At 41.7% G+C, this 24,097-nt stretch overlaps 1 protein-coding gene across 2 annotated transcripts in view; it reads right to left on the bottom strand.

The window, feature by feature from the left end:
* The window catches only part of LOC135522745 (trichohyalin-like), a 152,645-nt gene that overhangs the window by 32,266 nt on the left and 96,282 nt on the right, over nt 1-24,097 (bottom strand). For both annotated transcript variants that reach the window (XM_064949291.1, XM_064949292.1), the window contains 3 exons: nt 16,870-16,954; nt 15,508-15,619; nt 3,818-4,027 (listed from right to left, as the gene is read on the bottom strand). In XM_064949291.1, the coding sequence (XP_064805363.1) occupies nt 3,818-4,027; nt 15,508-15,619; nt 16,870-16,954 (407 nt within the window). The remainder of the gene's footprint in view (nt 1-3,817; nt 4,028-15,507; nt 15,620-16,869; nt 16,955-24,097) is intronic.

The raw sequence follows: 24,097 nt of genomic DNA, 5'->3' as shown, positions 1-24,097 counted from the left end.
GAAAAAGGAGGTGACAGCTCTTAGAGAGGAGCTGAGCATCACCACCACTCAACAGCAGCTCCAGAAGAACAAGGTGGAGGAGCAGAAAAAGGAGGTGACAGCTCTTAGAGAGGAGCTGAGCATCACCACTACTGAACTGCAGCTCCAGAAGAACAAGGTGGAGGAGCAGAAAAAGACAATATAGGTAAAGCCTCATTATGTAGAAGAAACATTAACATTTGCTTGGTTCATTGTGAAGTCAGTACAGTAAAAGATCTACAGATAATTCCAGGACAAGCAGCTGAACTGTCAGCCATGGGGGCGAGAGTGACAGCCAGTCTGAAGGTTGTTGTCACGGATTCCCCCAGTATCGCTGCTCATTCCGTGCACCAGCTGCGGAGGTCTACGTCACCGGCCTCTAGGCGTCACTGAACTGTTTCATTACACACGCCTGGTCCCCATTCCCCCTGATTAGTAATTGTATATATGTGCCCTCTGTTCACCAGTGTTCTGGTGCATTATTGTTCCCATGTCCGTTGGTCTTGTGAGTACCTGTGCTTTGTAGTTTCGGCTTTTGTGCTTATTTACGGGTCTCGTCCCGTGTATTGTTGTGCACTTGTTATTGCGGGTCTCATCCCGTGCATTTATTAGAGGTTTGACCTCGCTCTTTTGTTTAGGTTACATCCCTGTGTTTTTGTATCCGTGTTTGTTTTGGGCTTTGTCCCCGTGCCTTTTCATGGCATGTTGTATTTTTGGGGTGGAGTATTAAAACCCTCTATTACGTATTCCTGCAGCTGTCTCCTATCATTTATACAACGTGACAGAGGTGGAGGAGCTGAAGACAGAGAATGCAAACTTTACAAAAAAAGTTTCACACTGGAAATCTTCGTACACATACTTTATAGTGGGATCTCAAAATTCTTTAGGATTTATTCATCTTTCATTTATTGTCAGACTACATGGTTTCTTCCAGATCTTATGTGGTTAGACAAAGTCAACACTAAATAAAATAACAAAATTAATCTGGGTGCAGTTTGATCTGAAAATGACACAAAGTACACACATACCCAGCCTGACAGGCCACACATACTCTGTGACAAGTAGAATCAATGGACTAGATCAGAACCATAAGACAATCTCTTACAAATCATACAGTAGCTTCAGAAAGTATTCACACCCCTTTACAGCCTGAATTTAAAATGGATTCAATTGAGAGATTGTGATACTGGCCTACACACAATACCCCATAACGTCAAAGTGGTATTATGTTCATTTGTTAAAATACTCATTAATTTAAAAAAATGAAAGCTGAAATGTCTTGAGTCAAGTATTCAACCCCTTTGTTATGGCAAGCCTAAATAAGTTAATGAGTAAAAATGTACTTAACAAGTCACATAATAACTTTCATGGACTGTGCAATAATAGCTTTTAACATGATTTTTGAATGACTACCTCATCTCTGTACCACACACATACAATTCAAACACAAAGACCAGGGAGGTTTTCCAGTGCCTTGCAAAGAAGAGCACCTATTGGTAAATGGGTAAAAAAAAAACAGACATTGAATATCCCTTTGAGCATGGTGACGTTATTAATGACACTTTGGATGGTGTATCAATACACCTAGTCACTACAAAATATACAGCAGTCCTTCCTAACTCAGGTGCCGGATAAGAAGGACACCGCTCAGGGATTTCACCATGAGGCCAATGATGGCTTTAAAACTGTTACAGGGCTTAATGGCTCTGATAGGAGAAAACTCAGGATGGATCAACAAAATCAAATCAAATCAAATGTATTTATATAGCCCTTCGTACATCAGCTGATATCTCAAAGTGCTGTACAGAAACCCAGCCTAAAACCCCAAACAGCAAGCAATGCAGGTGTAGAAGCACGGTGGCTGGGAAAAACTCCCTAGAAAGGTCAAAACCTAGGAAGAAACCTAGAGAGGAACCAGGCTATGTTTGGTGACTACATTGTAGTTACACCACAATACTAACCTAAATGACAGAGTGAAAAGAATTAAGCCTGTACAGAATAAAACTAGTCCAAAACATGCAACCTGTTTGCAATGAGGCACGAAAGTAAAACAAACAAATGTGGCAAAGAAATGTACTTCATGTGATGAATAGAAAACATTATGTTTGGGGCAAATCCAACACACCACTCTTCATATCTTCAAGCACGGTGCTGGCTGCATCATCTTATGGGTATACTTGTCATCGGCAAGGACTAGGGTGTTTTTTAGGATAGAAAGAAATGAATAGCGCTAAGCACAGGCAAAATCCTGGAGGAAAACCTGGTTCAGTCTGCTGTCCAACAGACACTGGGAGACACATTCACATTTCAGCAGGACAATAACCTAAAACACAAAGCCAAATATACACTGGAGTTGCTTACCAAGACAACATTGAATGTTCCTGAGTCGCCTAGTTACAGTTTTGTGACTTAAATTGGCTTGAAAATCTATGGCAAGACTTAAAAAATGGCTGTCTAGCAATGATCAACAACCATTTTGACAGAGCTTGAAGAATTAAAAAATATATAATGTGCAAATATTGTACAATCCAGATGTACAAAGCTCTTAGAGGCCTACCCAGAAAGACTCTAATCGCTGTAATCGCTGCCAAAGGCTATTCTAACAGTTATTGACTCAGGGGTGTTAATACTTACGGAAATTAGATATTTCCTAGTTAATTTTCAATACATTTGCTACATTTTCTAAAAACATGTTTTACGTTTGTCATTATGGGGTATTGTGTGTAGATGGATTAGAACATATAATATATTTAATCCATTCTGAATTCAGGCTGTAACAACAACATGTGGAATAAGTCAATAATAGTTTGGTACTACAGAACAAATCACAATGAATATCAATTAAACAAGTAAACCGTGTGAGACTGAAGCCTTAGACTCTTGTGTTTTCTTCCTGTGTTCATAGACAAAAGTGGCCTCTCTGACTCATTCAGGAGGGGTAGGACCCTTGAATACTGACACCACACTGATCTACTGTAAAGTCTTCACCAACACTGGCAGGGCCTACAACACAACTACAAGTACTGACCACACTAATCCAACACACACTGAATCAGACTACAGTCCAGTATTACTAACGGTGTCTGAGAGATGGACAGTGATGATCACTCCCTGCTTCTCCTCTGATACCGGTATCATCACAGCACCAGTGAGAGGAGTCTACTACTTCAGGTTCACCGCCTTTGAAAACCGCACTGGGAAAGCCATGGCTGTTTACCCTTACCACAATGACAAGAGATGGATGTTTAATAACGACACCAATGATCAGTATTATGAGTAGATATCTAATGCTTTGTCTCTAGAGCTGGATGAGGGAGATGTGGTCTACATGCGTCTCTCTGCAGGCCGTGGACTCTGGAATAATAGTAATAACCACAACACCTTCAGTGGCTTCCTGCTCTTCCCTGTGTGAATACAGCACAATGATGTAATGCTGTAATGAACTAAACTTTCTGATGTGAACCGTTCTGGGGTTAAACACCCCAATGTTCCTATCTAACCAATAAATAAGCATTACAAAAGCCAGATGACTCTCTCTTGTATTGTTGATATTTTAGTATCAGCAACATCAAGTGATGACAATTCTAACCGCTGCATCCTGATGATAGTAATGTCATTATCATACAGTAGTGAATAGTACCTGTGTAATATATCATTCATTATACCAATAATTGATTGGACTTCAATAGCGCTTTTTCTAGACACATAAAGGGGGAAGCTCACCTCATTCAACACCAATGAAGGACAGTATTATTAAATAGAGTAAATATGTTAAATGAAATGGTGAATATTGTCTCACCTCCTTCACCTTGCTGCTGTACTTCTCCTGTAGCGTCTCTGACTCTGTCCTCAGTACGACCAGACGCTCCTCCTGATTGGCTAGCCGCTGGACGTCGTCTTGGCCCCGGCTCTGTGACCTCAGCAGCTGAGTGGTCAACGAGCTGTACTTCTCCTCCAAAGTCCTCACCTGATTGGTCAATGAGTTGTTCTCCTCCTCCAATGTCTTCACCTGTGGAAGGAGAGCGAGATAAGCAATGTCAGGGTTGTGTTCATATTGGCAACACAAACAAAATGTCTGATGTTGAACAATCTTAGCTAGCAACTCCCTGTTTTGCTCTGCTTTAAAGCATGTCCCCTGTTTTTCTCTCTTAAGTCATTTTTTAAACATGTTATAGTTTATTTACAAATCCTCTCCTTCTTTCATGTGTGTGTGTACAGCACTGTCCTTCCCTAACAGAACCAGAGATATGGATAAAATGACCAGATGCTTGTGTCTCTGCCCTAACAACAATGTTTCAGTTGAATCCACCTGAAAATACAGAACAAATAATACAACAAATTTTGTGGTTAAACTCAAATATACTAATTTATTAAAAAACACGTTTTTTCCCCCCGATGAAATGTTTAAAAAAGGTATACTTTTTGTGAATGATATAAATAGGACTGGTGGAGTTATGTCCCACTTGCAGCAAACAGACATATGGAAATGTCTGCTCTACCCCAAATTACAACCAACTAATTGCAGCATTACCACAATGGAAGAGGCAAGTAGAAGGGAAAAAAGTAAAGAACTTGTATGTCGGCCCTGTATTAAAGAACATAAATGGTTAAAGAAAAGTGTGATAAATAAAAACATATACCAATTACATTTAAGGACCAAAAAACTGACAGCTGTGCCATATGAATTGCAAAATAGTTGGGAACAGATTTTCAATGTACCCATTCCATGGCACATGGTTTATGAATTGACACGCAAAACAACGCCGGATTCAAAACTTTGATAAATATACATTCTAAAAAAACTGTCACATATATTTAGACCTGTTATAGACCACACTGTCACATATATTTAGACCTGTTGTAGACCACACTGTTATAGACCACACTGTCACATATATTTAGACCTGTTGTAGACCACACTGTCACATATATTTAGACCTGTTGTAGACCACACTGTCACATATATTTAGACCTGTTGTAGACCACACTGTCACATATATTTAGACCTGTTGTAGACCACACTGTCACATATATTTAGACCTGTTGTAGACCACACTGTCACATATATTTAGACCTGTTGTAGACCACACTGTCACATATATTTAGACCTGTTGTAGACCACACTGTCACATATATTTAGACCTGTTGTAGACCACACCGTCACATATATTTAGACCTGTTGTAGACCACACCGTCACATATATTTAGACCTGTTGTAGACCACACCGTCGCATATATTTAGACCTGTTGTAGACCACACCGTTACATATATTTAGACCTGTTGTAGACCACACCATCACATATATTTAGACCTGTTATAGACCACACCGTCACATATATTTAGACCTGTTATAGACCACACTGTCACATATATTTAGACCTGTTGTAGACCACACTGTCACATATATTTAGACCTGTTGTAGACCACACTGTCACATATATTTAGACCTGTTGTAGACCACACTGTCACATATATTTAGACCTGTTGTAGACCACACTGTCACATATATTTAGACCTGTTGTAGACCACACTGTCACATATATTTAGACCTGTTGTAGACCACACTGTCACATATATTTAGACCTGTTGTAGACCACACTGTCACATATATTTAGACCTGTTGTAGACCACACTGTCACATATATTTAGACCTGTTGTAGACCACACTGTCACATATATTTAGACCTGTTGTAGACCACACTGTCACATATATTTAGACCTGTTGTAGACCACACTGTCACATATATTTAGACCTGTTGTAGACCACACTGTCACATATATTTAGACCTGTTGTAGACCACACTGTCACATATATTTAGACCTGTTATAGTAACACTGTCACATATATTTAGACCTGTTGTAGACCACACTGTCACATATATTTAGACCTGTTATAGTAACACTGTCACATATATTTAGACCTGTTGTAGACCACACTGTCACATATATTTAGACCTGTTGTAGACCACACTGTCACATATATTTAGACCTGTTGTAGACCACACTGTCACATATATTTAGACCTGTTGTAGACCACACCGTCACATATATTTAGACCTGTTGTAGACCACACCGTCACATATATTTAGACCTGTTGTAGACCACACCGTCACATATATTTAGACCTGTTGTAGACCACACCGTCACATATATTTAGACCTGTTGTAGACCACACTGTTGTACAACAAAGGACCTAAGAAAGGACCTTTTAAACGAAAGGAAACTTCTTGGCAGGGTTGACACTCTTATGTAGGTGTCACAACCATCCATAAAATAATGCAATATATGTCACAACAGGTGTATGGGTCATGACAATGTTCTGACCATATTATGACAGGTTATTACAAGTCATGTCAGTTGTTATGGTTATGACCATGTCATGACATGTTATGACGCTGGGTGCCAAGTAAAGTGTTACCGGGATTTGTCGTCCAGAGCAGAACGGTGGGCTGTCAAGCACCCGCCTACTCCTCTCTTTGCATTGAGGGATACATCTCGTTATTTGAATACTTTTTTGAATATTTGATGAGGGGTGTTGATGTCAACTGTCAGTATTCAATGGAGAGTGAGATGCTATCTCAGCCTCATGAATATTCAAATTTCAACAGGGACAACTCCGATATGAAGTGTTTTTCTCCAAGTTGCTGGGATATCACGCGCATCACACTTATACATCAGTACAGTGGTAACAACCTAAGCATTACCAAACTTCTATTAGATCATTTCAGCCTCACATATCAAAATAGCAATTCATGTTTATCCTGACTAAAATCGACACTCTCTCATTGCCCCCCATACAAAAACAGATTTTGGGCCGAGAAATGTTGGGGCCCCCCCCTCACTCTGGCAGAGTCTGTTTTGGGGTTCTGTGTTTCTAACACATACACTGTAGCACCAAGAACTCCAGGCATGACAGCAGACCCTTCTCCCTGAGCGCTGAAGGATCCCTCATATCCACTGCCTGCCACACATTAATTCACGATCAATTATACAGCACGTCCACACACACTCTGGAGTGTTCTAATGACAGTAATTACCTACCAGTCATAAAGAGACCGGTTTCACATGAGCATCTCTCTCCTGGCTGGCTGATGTGTGCGGTCTCGCTCTGACTGGCTGGATGGCTGTGAAGGGACGGTGTTATGATTAAGACTAAATTACACACGGATCCTTTGTTTCCACCGGTGTCAGGGGATGATGATGAAGAACGAGAGAGAAAGGGAGCGAGAGAGAAAGGGGGAAAAAGAGGAGGGAAGAGAAAGGAGAGAGAGAGGTGGAGGGGGGGTGAACGCACACGAGATGGGAACCTGTTTAACATTTAGATTGTTTTTTTCTACTCACATGTTTTCAGGGGGGTATTGGCAGTGATGGTGGTCTCATCGGGGAAAAAAGACACAAAAAATCATACACACACACAAGAACAAATAGAATGTGTTGTGAAAGGTAGGCCTTGAGAGAGGTGTTTTGGTAAATCCTCACACTGAGTACGGTTACATGCACACAATAATAGGATTCTTGTGGATAGTCAGATTAATATAATAGTTTGTTTAAAATGTTTACATGCTTAGCAAGAAGAAGGGTTTCCCTTATAATCCTTTTTGCACACGGACACATCTGAAATCAGACTACTGATGGGACTTCAATAAATGCAGAACATCGCCAATCAAAACAAACGTTCTACCACAGCGAACGTTATTTTTGCGAAGCCTATTTGATTCTGATTTCGGACATATAAAGTCTGTAGGTGAGAACTATTTCTCCAATTAATAATTTGAAAGACTGCACAGAAAACCAGATGTTTTAATCAGCGTTTACTTACTTTGATTTTGACCTTTTGCCGATTAAGTTAAGCAGAGTAAAGTGTTTACATGACTATTACCATACTCAGCCTACTGCCATAATCAGTTTAATATCCAATTATTGATCTGCATGTAAACATACTCACTGAGTAGGTGGTTGGGTAGGAGAGGAATCCACACACTAACTCTAAAAGTCTAAGATCACGAGAAGAACCCTTTTGAAATATGAAGGTTGCTTTTAAGGCCTTAGCTGGATCAGAGTAGACACCACATGCAGGTGAACTAAAGTATATTTAAGAACTGCATTTGCTACATTATGTATTTTGGTCCATTTCAAGTTTTTTTTAAATGATGGTTCCTAGGCTGGGGGGAGGGGAGAAACTAACTGTTCACACCGACCATGCCAATGGAGGTTAAGTGCGATGGGCCTACAGTACGTAGTCCGTCTTGTCTACTACTTACTAAAACTAGGTTACATACTGTGTACTAATCATACTACATACTATTTAGAACCTATTATTTAGTAGAAATGTTAGCAGTAAGCAACAAATATCAACATTCTACAAGGGTTCACACAGAGAATAAGTCAACTAATGCTTAAATTGGGTGTTTTTCCGACATCCGTTCATTGTGGTACAGCCCATCCCCTTCTATGATCAGCAGCTGTTGACAAACACACCTGGGTCTTATTAACAGATGCTACTCTTCCACAATAGCATGCAGCAAATTCATACTGGATGAAAAGCCAAAATGAGTATGATCCTGGCATTTAAAGCATACAAACATTTTTCAATTTCATATACTACTAAAGTTGATATTTTTGCATACCCAATCAGAGTATTATTTAGAGCGCAAGTGCAGGGATTCAGACAGGCCCAGAGACACAACCAACATCAATGGCTTGGATTTATATAACACTTTTCAACCTGGTGATCAAAGAAATTCACCTCATCCACCACAAATAAAACAAGCTATCCCATGCCAATTGAGCCTTTGTTGCAGAGATATTCAACCTCTAAGCCCCGTCCTGTGGATAGAACAACACCAGAGATAATCAACCCCTAAACCCTGTCCTGTGGATAGAACAACACCAGAGATAATCAACCTCTAAACCCTGTCCTGTGGATAGAACAACACCAGAGAGGACCCTTCATCCATTAGACTTAAACCACTCAGCTCATTTTAGCAGATACCTTCATCAAATTAATGAAGACATTTATTGTTAAACACATTTTTATAAAACATTAATTTTATAAAAACTTTCTCTTCAATTAAAACCCCCCAGCAGAGCTGACATCAGTTAAATATGTATACTCATCACTAAGAGATCTGAATTATATATCTGGTGTGTGTGTGTAGGGTTGAATTCCTGAGCATGTCTCACTCTGAGCTGATTACTTAATGGTGATGATCATGATGAGTGTGTGTGTGTGTGTGTGCGTGCGTGCGCGTACGTGCATGTGAGTCCTCCTCTGCTTAATGCTGATGACATGTCCCTACATTGGTTTGGCCAGTGAGCCACAGCAGATCAGATAAGCCATATTAATGACTCTGATGGCTTTCTTCATTACATCTGCTCTGACACATAGCCTCATCAGAATGATTCGCAAATATATGGCAGAAAAAGAGAACTCGCCGATGGAGCTGAGCTGGCACAGGGAACAGCCATACAGTCCTGAGAAAAAGCCCTAGAAATTATAACATCAATAGTTGGATGGTTTGTTTTGAACTTTTCTTCAAGGTTTTGTCTCGGACATACAGTATATGTTAGTTAGGTCCCGCTACAGCGTCTTTCTAGAAGACGCTCCAGCGCCAACACTGATGGTGTGTAAAAATGGCTGGGGTCAGAGGGAGGGACTCGTGAAAAGATAGGGGTGGTGAAATTAGAATCTGTCCATGCTAGCACAGATCAATCCTGGGTCAAATAGGTAAGAACACGCACCTTTTACACATCTCTTTTCCCCCAAAGACTTAGTGTCCAGGTCTCAATTTCCTATGATCAGAGTGAGATACGTACGTGTGTATGTGTCAGACAGTGGCCAGTTTGCCTGTCCAACCGTCACCTCTCTCAAATGAAGCACAGGATTCTTGTCTAATGAGCTGTGTGGGATGGAGATAGAAGGAGAGGCCACACACACACACACACACACACACACACACACACACACACACACACACACACACACACACACACACACACACACACACACACACACACACACACACACACACACACACAAAACAAGGCCGATCTGTTTCAGTACACACTAGAGGTTCTCTCATTACACCAGATAGCATCCTTTAACCCTCTAACTACTGTTTCTACTGCAGGGCTTTAGCAAGGCCATCTGTCTGTGACAGATCTAAGTAAGACTAAGATAAATACTACTGTATACAACACATGAACACACGCACACACACACGAGCTAACATGCACACACATGTGCACCAAATAACTTATTTTCTGGCAAAGAAATGGTCATCTTGCAGAAGTAATTCTAAAACAATTTATCGCCACTCAGTGCCACTTATGGTTGTTCATCAGGTAACATGTCTGAAGAGATCTGGTTGTCCATCAGGTAATATATCTGAAGAGTTCTGGTTGTCCATCAGGTAATATATCTGAAGAGTTCTGGTTGTTCATCAGGTAATATATCTGAAGGGGTCTGGGCAGCAGAGTTCTGGTTGTCCATCAGGTAATATATCTGAAGAGTTCTGGTTGTCCATCAGGTAATATATCTGAAGAGATCTGGTTGTCCATCAGGTAATATATCTGAAGAGTTCTGGTTGTCCATCAGGTAATATATCTGAAGGGGTCTGGGCAGCAGAGTTCTGGTTGTCCATCAGGTAATATATCTGAAGAGTTCTGGTTGTCCATCAGGTAATATATCTGAAGAGTTCTGGTTGTTCATCAGGTAATATATCTGAAGGGGTCTGGTTGTCCATCAGGTAATATATCTGAAGAGTTCTGGTTGTCCATCAGGTAATATATCTGAAGAGTTCTGGTTGTCCATCAGGTAATATGTCTGAAGAGATCTGGTTGTCCATCAGGTAATATATCTGAAGAGTTCTGGTTGTCCATCAGGTAATATATCTGAAGGGGTCTGGTTGTCCATCAGGTAATATATCTGAAGGGGTCTGGTTGTCCATCAGGTAATATATCTGAAGGGGTCTGGTTGTCCATCAGGTAATATATCTGAAGAGTTCTGGTTGTCCATCAGGTAATATATCTGAAGGGGTCTGGTTGTCCATCAGGTAATATATCTGAAGAGTTCTGGTTGTCCATCAGGTAATATATCTGAAGGGGTCTGGTTGTCCATCAGGTAATATATCTGAAGAGTTCTGGTTGTCCATCAGGTAATATATCTGAAGAGTTCTGGTTGTCCATCAGGTAATATATCTGAAGAGTTCTGGTTGTCCATCAGGTAATATATCTGAAGAGTTCTGGTTGTCCATCAGGTAATATATCTGAAGAGTTCTGGTTGTCCATCAGGTAATATATCTGAAGAATTCTGGTTGTCCATCAGGTAATATATCTGAAGAGTTCTGGTTGTCCATCAGGTAATATATCTGAAGAGTTCTGGTTGTTCATCAGGTAATATATCTGAAGAGTTCTGGTTGTCCATCAGGTAATATATCTGAAGGGGTCTGGGCAGCAGAGTTCTGGTTGTCCATCAGGTAATATATCTGAAGGGGTCTGGTTGTCCATCAGGTAATATATCTGAAGGGGTCTGGTTGTCCATCAGGTAATATATCTGAAGGGGTCTGGTTGTCCATCAGGTAATATATCTGAAGGGGTCTGGTTGTCCATCAGGTAATATATCTGAAGGGGTCTGGTTGTCCATCAGGTAATATATCTGAAGGGGTCTGGTTGTCCATCAGGTAATATATCTGAAGGGGTCTGGTTGTCCATCAGGTAATATATCTGAAGGGGTCTGGGCAGCAGATGAGGCCGTTTCAGACACCATTTCATCCTGATTCATCAGAACACCTCATTAGGCTTAACCAGAAGGATCCATCACCTGGACAGTGGACACATATAAACGCAAGAACACACACACGCACGCACACAAACACATGCACACACACTGATGACAACACAAGCCTTTTCAGAATCCTCTGCCATATGATCCTCCATACTGCCTACCTTCAATCTGCACTTTCTCTCGCTGACTTAATTACTCAATTAAAATTAGACCTAAACTTTTCAGATAGTGAACTGATATTTACAGTAAACACAACATCTGTGACATCAGAGGAGGCCATATTTATACTGGCCTGCTGGAGGCGGAGGAAATAAAAGTTTGACACACTAACGAGCGGCTAACGCTAACTAGCAAAAAAGTTCACTTTAGACTCTCATTAAAACACTTAAACACACACACGTACACATACCATCACTAATGCTGTCAAAAACAGCATGAATGACTCTGATCAGCTCTGTGTCAGTGTGACCGGTCTAATCAGTTATGGGGATGTGTTTGAAGATGGCTGCAGAAACATCTTCACTGAACACCTCAGGGCTTTGATTGGAACTGGACCCATGCAGAGACACAACCATTGATGTGCGTGTGCGTGTACAGCTTTGGCTTTTAAAAACACTTTAGTTCAATACATTGAAAAAAAAAACTGAAAACTGATCTGTGTGGTACATAATTTAGCCTACAGAATGAATGATTCAACATTCCAACTTTACACTGACAGGAGGATGAGAACTGGAAGAAACTTTTTCCTATAACAAGTCCGACGAGAAGGATATCCTGTTTTCCCTGGAACAGGCCCAGATCCCCTCCTTTTGCGTGAAGAAAAGACGCAGGAAAAGGGGCTGCAGATGGGGCGGCCTTCTGAGAATCCGTAGACGAGCTAATAGACTCCCAATGCCATCCATTCTTCTTGCTAACGTGCAATCATTACAAAAGAAAATTGATGACCTACGATTAAGATTATCCTACCAAGGGGACATTAAAAACTGTAACATCTTATGTTTCACCGAGACATCGCTGAACAACGATACGGACAATATAATGCTAGCGGGATTTTTCATGCACCGGCAGAAGAGAGACGATACCTCTGGTAAGACGAGGGGTGGGGGTGTGTGTCTATTTATCAATAACAGATGATGCGCAATGTCTAATATTAAAGAAGACTTGAGGTTTAGCTCGCCTGAGGTAGAGTACCTTATGATAAGCTGTAGACCACACTATCTACCAAGAGAATTCTCATCTATATTATTCATAGCCGTCTATTTACCACCACAGAAAGAAGCTGGCACTAAGACCGCTCTCAACCAACTCTATAAGGCCATAAGCAAAGAAGAAAATGCTCACCCAGAGGCGGCACTCCTAGTGGCCAGGGACTTTAAGGCAGGCAAACTTAAATCAGTTCTACCAAATTTTTACCAGCATGTCACGTGCAACCAGAGAAAAAAAAATCCTAGACCACCTTTACATCACACACAGATATGCATACAAAGCTCTCCCCCACCCACTACATTTGGCAAATCTGATCATAATTCTATCCTCCTGATTCCTGCTTACAAGCAAAAACTAAAGCAGGAAGTACCAGTGACTCACTCAATACGGAAGTGGTCAGATGAGGCAGATGCTACACTACAGGACTGTTTTGCTAGCACAGACTGGAATATGTTCCAGGATTCATCCAATGGCATTGAGGAGTACACCACCTCAGTCATCGGCTTCATCAATAAGTGCATTGACGACGACGTCCCCAGAGTGACTGTACGTACATATCCCAACCAGAAGCCATGGATGACAGGCAACATCCGCATCGAGCTAAACGCTAGAGCTGCTGCTTTAAAGGAGCGGGATCCGGACGCTTATAAGAAATCCCTATGTCCTCAGATGAACCATCAAACAAGCAAAACGTCAATACAGGATTCAGATTGAATCCTACTACACCGGCTCTGACACTCGTCGGATGTGGCAGGGCTTGAAAACTATTATGGGCTACAAAGGGAAACCCAGACACGAGCTGCCCAGTGATGCAAGCCTACCAGATGAGCTAAATGTATTTTATGCTTGCTTCGAGGCAAGCAACACTGAAGCATGAACGAGAGCACCAGCTGTTCTGGATGACTGTGTGATAACGCTCTCAGTAGCCGATGTGAACAAAACCTTTAAACAGTTCAACATTCACAAAGCCGCGGGGCCAGACGGATTACCAGAACGTGTACTCAGAGCATGCGCGGACCAACTGGCAAGGGTCTTCACTGACATTTTCAACCTATCCCTGACCGAGTCTGTAATACCTACATGTTTCAAGCAGACACCATAGTCCCTGTGCCCAAGGAAGTGAAGGTAACCTGCCTAAATGATTACCGCCCCGTGGCACTCACGTCAGTAGGCATGAAGTGCTGTTCATTGACAACAGCTTAGTGTTCAACACCATAGTGCCCATGAAGCTCATCATTAATCTAAGGACCCTGGGATTAAACACCTCCCTCTGCAAATGGATCCTAGACTTCCTTACAGGCCGCCCCCAGGTAGTAAGAGTGGGCAACAACACATCTGCCATGCTGATCCTCAACACTGGGTCCCCTTAGGGGTGTGTACTTAGTCCCCTTCTCTATTCCCTGTTCACCCACAACTGTGTGGCCAAACACAACTCCAACACCATCATTAAGTTTGCTGATGACACACAGTGGTACGATCTGATCACTGACAACAATGAGACGGCCTATAGGGAGAAGGTCAGAGAACTGGCAGTGTGGTGCCAGGACAACAACCTCTCCCTCAATGTGAGTAAGACAAAGGAGCTGATCGTGGACTACAGGAAAAGGCAAGCCGAACAGGCCCCCATTAATATCGACGGGGCAGTAATAGAGCGGGACAAGAGTTTCAAGTTCCTTGGTGTCCACATCACCAACAAACTATTATGGTCCAAACATACCAAGACAGTCGTGAAGAGGAAACCTTTCCCTCTCAGGAGACAGAAAATATTTGGCTTGGGCCCCCAGATCCTCAAAACGTTCTACAGCTGCACCATCGAGAGCATCCTGACCGGTTGCATCACCGCCTGGTATGGCAACTGCTCGGCATCTGACCGTAAGGCGCTACAGAGGGTAGTGCGAATGGCCCAGTACATCACTGGGGCCAAGCTTCCTGCCCTTCCAGGACCTATATAATAGGCGGTGTCAGAGGAAAGCCGCTGCTACTGGTTGCTTATTATCTATGTAGTCACTTCACCCCCACCTACGTGTACAAATTACCTCAACTAACCTGTAGCCCCGCACACTGACTTGGTACTTGGTACTGTATATATCCTCGTTAATGTTATTCTTATTGTGTTACTATTTATTATTACTTACTTTATTATTACTATTTTGGTCTACTTGTTAAATATTTTCTTAACTCTTCTTGAACTGCACTGTTGGTTAATGGCTTGTAAGTAAGCATTTCACGGTAAGGTCTATGAACATTCGGCGCATGTGACAAAAAAGTTTGATTTGATCAGAGAGAGAAAGAGTGTGTCTGACACTCCAAATCAGTTCCTAGCCCCTTCCCAGTGTCCTAGCCCCTTCCCAGTGTCCTAGCCCCTTCCCAGTGTCCCAGCCCCTTCCAAAGTACCTTTCTAGGTTTATAAAACAATCCATGCTCTGCTAATCAATTCACAGGACTAATCAGAAATCGGGAGAGAAAGAAGGATATAAGTTGAGGTGTGTGTGTTTACTTGTTCCTGTGTTGTGTGGTTGTCTCTCTGTGTGTTGAGTGTGTTCTCCATGGCCTGCTGTAGGGCCAGTCTCAGCTCTGCAGACTGCCTCTCCAGACTCTCCACTGTCAGCCTGCAACACACACACACACACACACACACACACACACACACACACACACACACACACACACACACACACACACACACACACACACACACACAGGTAAACATCACAGTAGTAGGGGGCTTAGGGAAGGGGCTAGGACACAGGGAAGTGCCTAGGGACTGATTTGGAACTAGGCCGAATAGTGTCAGTAAGAACAGGGGGGAATCTGAATGTGATCGATAGGGGGTCTATTTCTGCTCTGCCTCAATAGAGACTGGCTGCCGTGGTTACTCGATCAATACGACAAATTATGAGCATTTCCTCAAGCTCCCGACCAACCCCATCCCCAGAGCAGCCCCAGAGCAGCCCCAGCGCAGGCAGCCCCAGCGGAGCCCCCATGGACCCCACTGGCAGACCGACTGGGCACAACACAGCTAAATATACACACAATATATAGGACGAGTAAATATACAGATCCTATAGCAAACCTAAATATACAGTCTATATACACATCCACAGTACAGTCTCAATATGCACCAACTTCAATGTATATTCAGGAGTGCTGTACATATGTGTTAAAAATTGGCTATAGAACCCAAAGACAGTCTTCTCAGTTCACTATAAAAAAAGACGGAAGAGAGAGGGGTGGAGAAGAGGGTAGAGGGGATAATGGGGGAATCAGGGGAAGAGAAGGAGGATGGGATGGGGAACTTCCCAGAAACAGCTGAAATCCATTTAGCATCATGTTCATGTTTAGTTGAATAATGACCATTTGGGAGCGCTTTTCTCATACAGATTCCTCTTAGCTATTGGCCCATATGGATGTTAACAATTTAGAGAGAGGGAGAGAAAGAGAGCGCGAAAGAGGGAGAGAGAGAGTAGAAAGAGAAAGGGAGAGAGCGAGAGAAAGGGAGAGAGAAGGGGTGAGAGAGGGAGAGAGAAGGGGGAGAGAGAGAGAGAAGGGGTGAGAGAGACGGGGGCAGAGAGAGGGTGGGGGGAGGATTCTGCATTAATGTGATGAGGTCACCATACTGGCAGATCTAGACCACAACCACAGACAGACACCAGACATTTCATGCTGCATTTATGCTGATGTCATCACAATGCTGAAGAGACACGGGTCAACCTGTGAACTTTGAACTTGGTGACCTCATGTACGGCACGGTACAGTGCAGGCCAAGATGCACATTCTCTAATATGAGTACTGCTGGCGTGTAGAGTAACCTTGTCTGAGACCTGAAGAAGTGTGTTAATTCCCTGTGTTGCCTTCTTACCTCCTCCTCTCCTCTGCCTGTCTTCCTTCTCTCACACTCCCCTCCAACCTCCAAACCTCCTCTCCACGACATGACAGCTCCTCCACTGATAAAGGGAGAGAGACAGAAAGAGAGAGAGACAGAAAGAGAGAGAGAGACATCATGAAAACTATTGGCTTCAGTTCAACAGGGAGCAGTACAATATGAACGCATAGGAGGCAAAATGAAACCACATTTGAAAGATGTTTGTCTGTCGAAACATTAATACATACTTCCCCTGAAAATTACTTCTATAAATTCTAAACCATTTTCATATGCCACAACTAATAACCCATCATCTTTATATTAAAACGTAAGTGCGGGTTCATGTATAATGCATTCTTCAACTATTCAAGGTTATACAGTATGTGACTATTATTCCTAAAGAACAAATTGTAGTACGTAGCAAAGAGATGAGCAATGAACCTTAGATGCAAATTAAAAAAAGCTCTAAATAAAATGCAGTCAAATTATTTAAAAAGAGAACAATGCAAGTAGCTTCTCATTAAAGGCACACAAAGCCAGAGAACAAACATTTAGCCACTATGAACCCTGTCAAAACAGGGCTTTGTTGTGTCACACAAAGGAAACACTTCCTCTTTCGGTCAATAGATGGCACTCCTCACCTTACACAGCACACAAAGTGTGCACCCATCCATTCAATCATTTTGTTTCCCTGTCTTTCTCTCTCCCTCTCTCTTTCTCTTCTATCTACATGGAATAAAATCATATTGTCCACCATGTAGTAGGTTTAGCATAGTGTGTTTATAAAGCATATAAAGGTTTTTGCTCTTTGTGAAACAGAATAGCCTTGCATTTTCATGCATCTGTTTTTCAGCGAGTCAGCATTTGCCTAAAAGACACATTTTCGGATAACCTCTGTCGCCCCTTCTATTCATTGTGGGTTTAAAACCATTGTTTTAGACAGTTTTTGCCACTTAGTCAGGATGCAATATGGAAAGCTAAACTCCAGGTCACCTGTGTGTCATGGATGTGTCTGCTTGCATTTATGTGTGTGCATTTTAAAATGGTGAGAAATGGGTATGATGCTATTAGTGACATACGCAGTGATTGTGGTGGGAGGACTGGAGAGAAAAGGACGGGAAAATTAATACTAAAACATCAACACTTGATAAATCCATGATTCATTTATGGCTTTGCAGAATCCAAACGGTTTAAATTGCAGCCGTAGGAAACTGGAACCTGTAAATATTTTACGATGCACAAACAGACTTTGATTTATTTTCATTATTTTATTCCAGCCCACCTTGGCTCGATTGCTGAATCTCAAGGTAAAAGTTTGTTATGAATCTAAATAATCGATATAAAGAGAACGAGTAAAGATGCATCTCAGGTTGATTCACATTCATCAGGAATCAGTTCAATATAACCTCTCTCACACTGACCATCCAGGGAGGGCAATTAATGCTGCACAGGCTTTCCTGTTTACAAACACACAGGCAAAGGTTAGGAGAGCAGACTTTGTACTGTAACCCCAAACAACACATGCAGAAACTAGAAAATGCTATTTCAGTTATTAAGGTTTAATATTGTCAATTTCTATGGAGACTGTAGGAGCAGAACAGACCCAGAACCAGTTAGTGTCCTGGCTGAGTGGGTTGTATCTTTCTTCTTTATTTTGAGGGAGTTATAAAAACAGATGGGCCTTTGCCTTACTTCCATCCAGTGATGCAAAACACACACACACACACACACACACGCACACACGCACACACGCACGCACGCACGCACACACGCACACACGCACACACTCCCGCTCTCTGTCAGTGTTGTATTTACAGTGATCTGGCAGTGGAAGATGAGCCCCGGGCTATAACACTCTAACACACTACCTAATGCTCAGACTAGCAGGTAATCTGGTGTCTCACATCCTCCTTTGATACACACTGATCAATACACTGCTGTAACACCAGTCATTTTCTTCTGCTTCTACCTGCCTTCTCTCTTTCTTTTTATTAGGCTACATTTATAATTCATATCACACTGGCTGGATACGCAGACACAGACCTGGGTGTGTGTGTGTGTGTTCTAGAACAATAATAGCAATGATCAGTGCAAATGATAATGTGTTTGGTTGTCTGTGTTCGGGCTCAAAAATGCATTTTGTGTAAAAAAATAATAATTACGTTCAAACGGCTCTCCTGTGAAGTCGTGGCTTGCGACACACGTCTAGTTTCATGAATCGGGTCACATATACACTATGCATAGAAATGTATGTGGACACCCCTTCAAATGAGTGGATTTGGTTATTTCAGTAACACCCGTTGATGATAGGTGTATAAAATTGAGCACACAGCCATGCAATCTCCATAAACAACATTGGCAGTTGAGCTGCCCGGTCAACTGTAAGTGTTGTTATTGTGAAGTGGAAACGTCTAACAACAATGGCCCAGCCGCGAAGTGGTAGGCCACACCAGCTCACAGAATGGGAGTGCGTAAAAATAGTCTGTCCTCGGTTGCAACAGTCACTACCGAGTTCCAAACTGCCTCTGGAAGCAACGTCAGCACAATAACTGTTCATTGAAGCTTCATGAAATGGGTTTACACTGCTCTAGAGTCCAATGACGGCAAGCCTTACACCACTCCATACAATGCTTGGAGTGGTGTAAAGCTCACCGCCATTGGACTCTGGAGCAGTGTAAACGCGTTCTCTGGAGTGATGAACGGCTCGTCACCATCTGGCAGTCCGGCGGACGAATCTGGGTTTGGCAGATACCAAGAGAACTCTACCTGCCCCAATGCATAGTGCCAACTGTAAAGTTTGGTGGAAAAGGAATAATGGGCTGGGGCTGTTTTACATGGTTTGGGCTAGTTCCAGTTAAGGGAAATCTTAACACTACAGCATACAATGACATTCTAGACAATTCTGTGCTTCCAGCTTTGTGGTAATATTTTGGGGAAGGCCCTTTACTGTTTCAGCATGACAATGCTCCCGTGCACAAAGCGAGGTCCATACAGAAATAGTTTGTCAAATTCAATGTGGAAGAACTTGACTGGCCTGCACAAAGCCCTGACCTCAGCCCCATCAAACACCTTTGGGATGAAATGGAACGCAGACTGCAAACCAGGCATAATCGCCCAACATCAGTGCCTGACCTCACTAATGCCCCTGTGGCTGAATGGAAGCAAGTCCCTGCAGCAATGTTCCAACATCTAGTGGCAAGCCTTCCCAGAAGAGTTGACGCTATTATAGCAGCAAGGGGGAGGGGGGGGGGGGGGGCAACTCCATATTAATGCCCATGATTTCGGAATGATTTCCCGGCAAGCAGGTGCCCACATACTTTTGGTCATGTAGTGTATTTAACCTCCTGAGTCAATACATTTTAGAATCCCCTGGCAGTGATTACAGATGTGAGTCTTTCTGGGTAAGTCTCGAAGAGCCTTCCACTCCTGGACTGAGCAACATTTGCACATTATTCTTTTCAAAATTCTTCAAGCTCTGTCAAATTGGTTGTTGATCAATGCCAGACAATATTTCTCAGGTCTTGCCATACAGTTTTTACTTAAAACTGCCTGAAAATATACCTTGGCCACTCAGGAGCATTCACTGTCTTCTTGGTAAGCAACTCCAGTGTAGATTTGGGTTTGTGTTTGGGTTATTGTCCTGCTGAAAGGTGAATTAAGCTCCCAGTGTCTGGTGGAAAGCAGATTGAACAATGATTTCCTCTAGGATTTTGACTGTGCTTAGCTTCATTCCGTTTCTTTTTTTATCCTGAAAAACTCCTCAGTCCTTAACGATTACAAGCATGCCCATAACATGAGGCAGCAACCACTATCCTTCAAAATACGGAGAGTGGCACTCAGTAATGTGCTGTATTGGATTTGACTCAAACACAACGTTTTGTATTCAGGAAAAAAAATTAAATTGCTTTGACAATTAAAAAAAAGTATTACTTTAGTGCCTTGTTGCAAACAGGATGCATGTTTTGGAATCTTTTTTATTCTGTACAGGTTTCCTTCTTTTCACTCTCTGAATTATGTTAATATTGTGGAGTAACTACAATGTAGTTGATCCATCCTCAGTTCTCCTATAACAGCCATTAAACTCTGTAACTGTTTTAAAGTCACCATTGGCATCATGCTGAAATCCCTGAGCGTTTTCCTTCCTTTCCCGGCAACTGAGTTAGGAAGGACACCTGTATCTTTGTAGTGACTGGGTGTGTTCATACACCATCTAAAGTGTCATTAATTATCTTCACCATGCTGAAAGGGATATTCAATGCCTGTTTTTCTATCCTTCTATCCTTTTTTATCCTTCTACCCTTCTTTGTGAAGCATTGGAAACTTTCCTGGTCTTTGTGGTTGAATCTGTATTTGAAATTCACTGCTCGACTGAGGAACCTTACAATTATCTGTATGTGTGGGCTACAAGGGTATTCATTCAACTATCACTGCACACAAAGTGAGTCCATGAAACTTATTAGGTGACTTGTTAAGCACAAACCTTTTGTTATTCAACCCCATAACAAAGGGGTTGAATACTTATTGACTCAAGACATTTTAGCTTTTCATTTACTTTTTTTTCTTTTAATTGGTCAAATGTTCTAACAACATAATTCCACTTTGACATTATGGAGTATTGTGTGTAGGCCAGTGACAATAAATCTCAATTTAATCTGTAACACAACAAAATGTGGAAAAAGTCAAGGGGTTTGAATACTTTCTGAAGGTACTGTAACGGGTGTGTGTGTGTGAGTGGAGGTGGATTTGAGGGCTGCTATGTCTCTCTCCAGGGTCTAAACCAGAAATATACGCTGGTCATTTCATCATCTTTAAACTCCAAATGAGTGTTAAAGACAGGGAATAGAATGGTGCCTCTGCAGCAACTCAGATCCACTGGTTGTATATACTGTACAGTACAGGATGTAAATAGGATGTAGGATGTAAATAAACATCCTATTTACATCTTGTACTGTACAGTATATACAACCAGTGGATCTGAGTTGCTGCAGAGGCACCACTCTACAGCTAAACCATGCTTGTTTCTGTGTGTGAATATTTCATGAAGGATGTAAATAAAAAATATTCTCCATATCAACATGATGAGGTATCAGTGTTTAAAAGTGGAAAAGAGAGATATATACACACACACACACACACACACACACACACACACACACACACACACACACACACACACACACACACACACACACACACACACACACACACACACGGTAAAAACAGTTAATTGGTTTGTTCTCTAAATGTGGAACATAATTCATAAGCGGTTTTAATTGTATCAACATCAGTATATACACACACCATATTCTGCCCATGATAAAGCAGACCTGGGCCCTGACAGTAAATCTCAGTAAGACCAAAATAATGGTGTTCCAAAAAAGGTCCAGTCACCAGGACCACAAATGAAAATTCCATCTAGAGCACACAAAAAACTATACATACCTTGGCCTAAAGATCAGCGCCACAGGTAACTTCCACAAAGCTGTGAACGATCTGAGAGACAAGGCAAGAAGGGCATTCTATGCCATCAAAAGGAACATAAATTTCAACATACCAATTAGGATTTGGCTAAAAATACTTGAATCAGTCATAGAGCCCATTGCCCTTTATGGTTGTGAGGTCTGGGGTCCGCTCACCAACCAAGACTTCACAAAATGGGACAAACACCAAATTGAGACTCTACACGCAGAATTCTGCAAAAATATCCTCCGTGTACAACGTAGAACACCAAATAATGCATGCAGAGCAGAATTAGGCCGATACCCACTAATTATCAAAATCCAGAAAAGAGCTGTTGAATTCTCTAACCACCTAAAAGGAAGCGATTCCCAAACCTTCCACAACAAAGCCATCACCTACAGAGAGATGAACCTGGAGAAGAGTCCCCTAAGCAAGCTGGTCCTGGGCCTCTGTTCACAAACACACCCTACAGAGCCCCATGACAGCATCACAATTAGACCCAACCAAATCATGAGAAAACAAAAAGATAATTACTTGACACATTGGAAAGAATTAACAAAAACCAGAGCAAACTAGAATGCTATTTGGCCCTACACAGAGAGTACACAGCGGCAGAATACCTGACCACTGTGACTGACCCAAAATTAAGGAAAGCTTTGACTATGTACAGACTCAGCAAGCATAGCCTTGCTATTGAGAAAGGCCGCCGTAGGCAGACATGGCTCTCAAGAGAAGACAGGCTATGTGCTCACTGCCCACAAAATGAGGTGGAAACTGAGCTGCACTTCCTAACTTCCTGCCCAATGTATGACCATATTAGAGAGACATATTTCCCTCAGATTACACAGATCCACAAAGAATTCGAAAACAAATCCAATTTTGGAAAACGCCCATATCTACTGGGTGAAATTCCACAGTGTGCCATCAGAGCAGCAAGATTTGTGACCTGTTGCCACGAGAAAAGGGCAACCAGTGAAGAACACTTACCATTGTAAATACAACCCATATCTATGCTTATTTATTTTATCTTGTGTCCTTTACCATTTGTACATTGTAAAAACACTGTATATATATATATAATATGACATTTGTAATGTCTTTATTGTTTTGAAACTTCTGTATGTGTGATGTCTACTGTTCATTTTTATTGTTTATTTCACTTTATATATTATCTACCTTACTTGCTTTGGCAATGTTAACACATGTTACCCATGCCAATAAAGCCCCTTGAATTGAATTGAATAAAGCCTTTACTAAAAGACACACTGAGTAGTACTTAGAGCTGGGACGATGAACCCAAAATGATCCACACCGACCATACTGATCATTTACCACAGGCATTTTGCCGATATCGTTCAAGTACAATAAGTAGCCTGTGCTAAAGAAATGTGTTTAAAATGAAATATGGGGGATTGTTAAGGCCTTTAAGAGATGAATAGGGTTCAAGTAGTAGGGTTCTTCATTCATCTCTTAATGGGATAATTGATGGCTACAACCATCAAACTAGTAGCAGTAGTTTACTGGATCATTTAAAAAAACTGTGGTGCACATACATGTTATACACTTATCATTCTATTTATCATTATCGGATCAATTCAGGCAATTTATCCTGATATGCATTTTTGCCCAACTTTAGTAACACTTACAGTATGTAACATTGATTTATTGATCAGTGAGGTATGCCATTGGAAACATGCTATTTTGGAAAAAGTGAATGAATTATTGAGATGTACTCTAAAGCAGGATGGTGACAATGACAGGAAAG

Source organism: Oncorhynchus masou, chromosome 30 (assembly GCF_036934945.1).
Source record: "Oncorhynchus masou masou isolate Uvic2021 chromosome 30, UVic_Omas_1.1, whole genome shotgun sequence".
Classification (NCBI taxonomy): domain Eukaryota; kingdom Metazoa; phylum Chordata; class Actinopteri; order Salmoniformes; family Salmonidae; genus Oncorhynchus; species Oncorhynchus masou.
The sequence above is the reverse complement of the archived record's forward strand: the minus strand, read 5'-3'. Positions and strand labels throughout refer to the sequence as shown.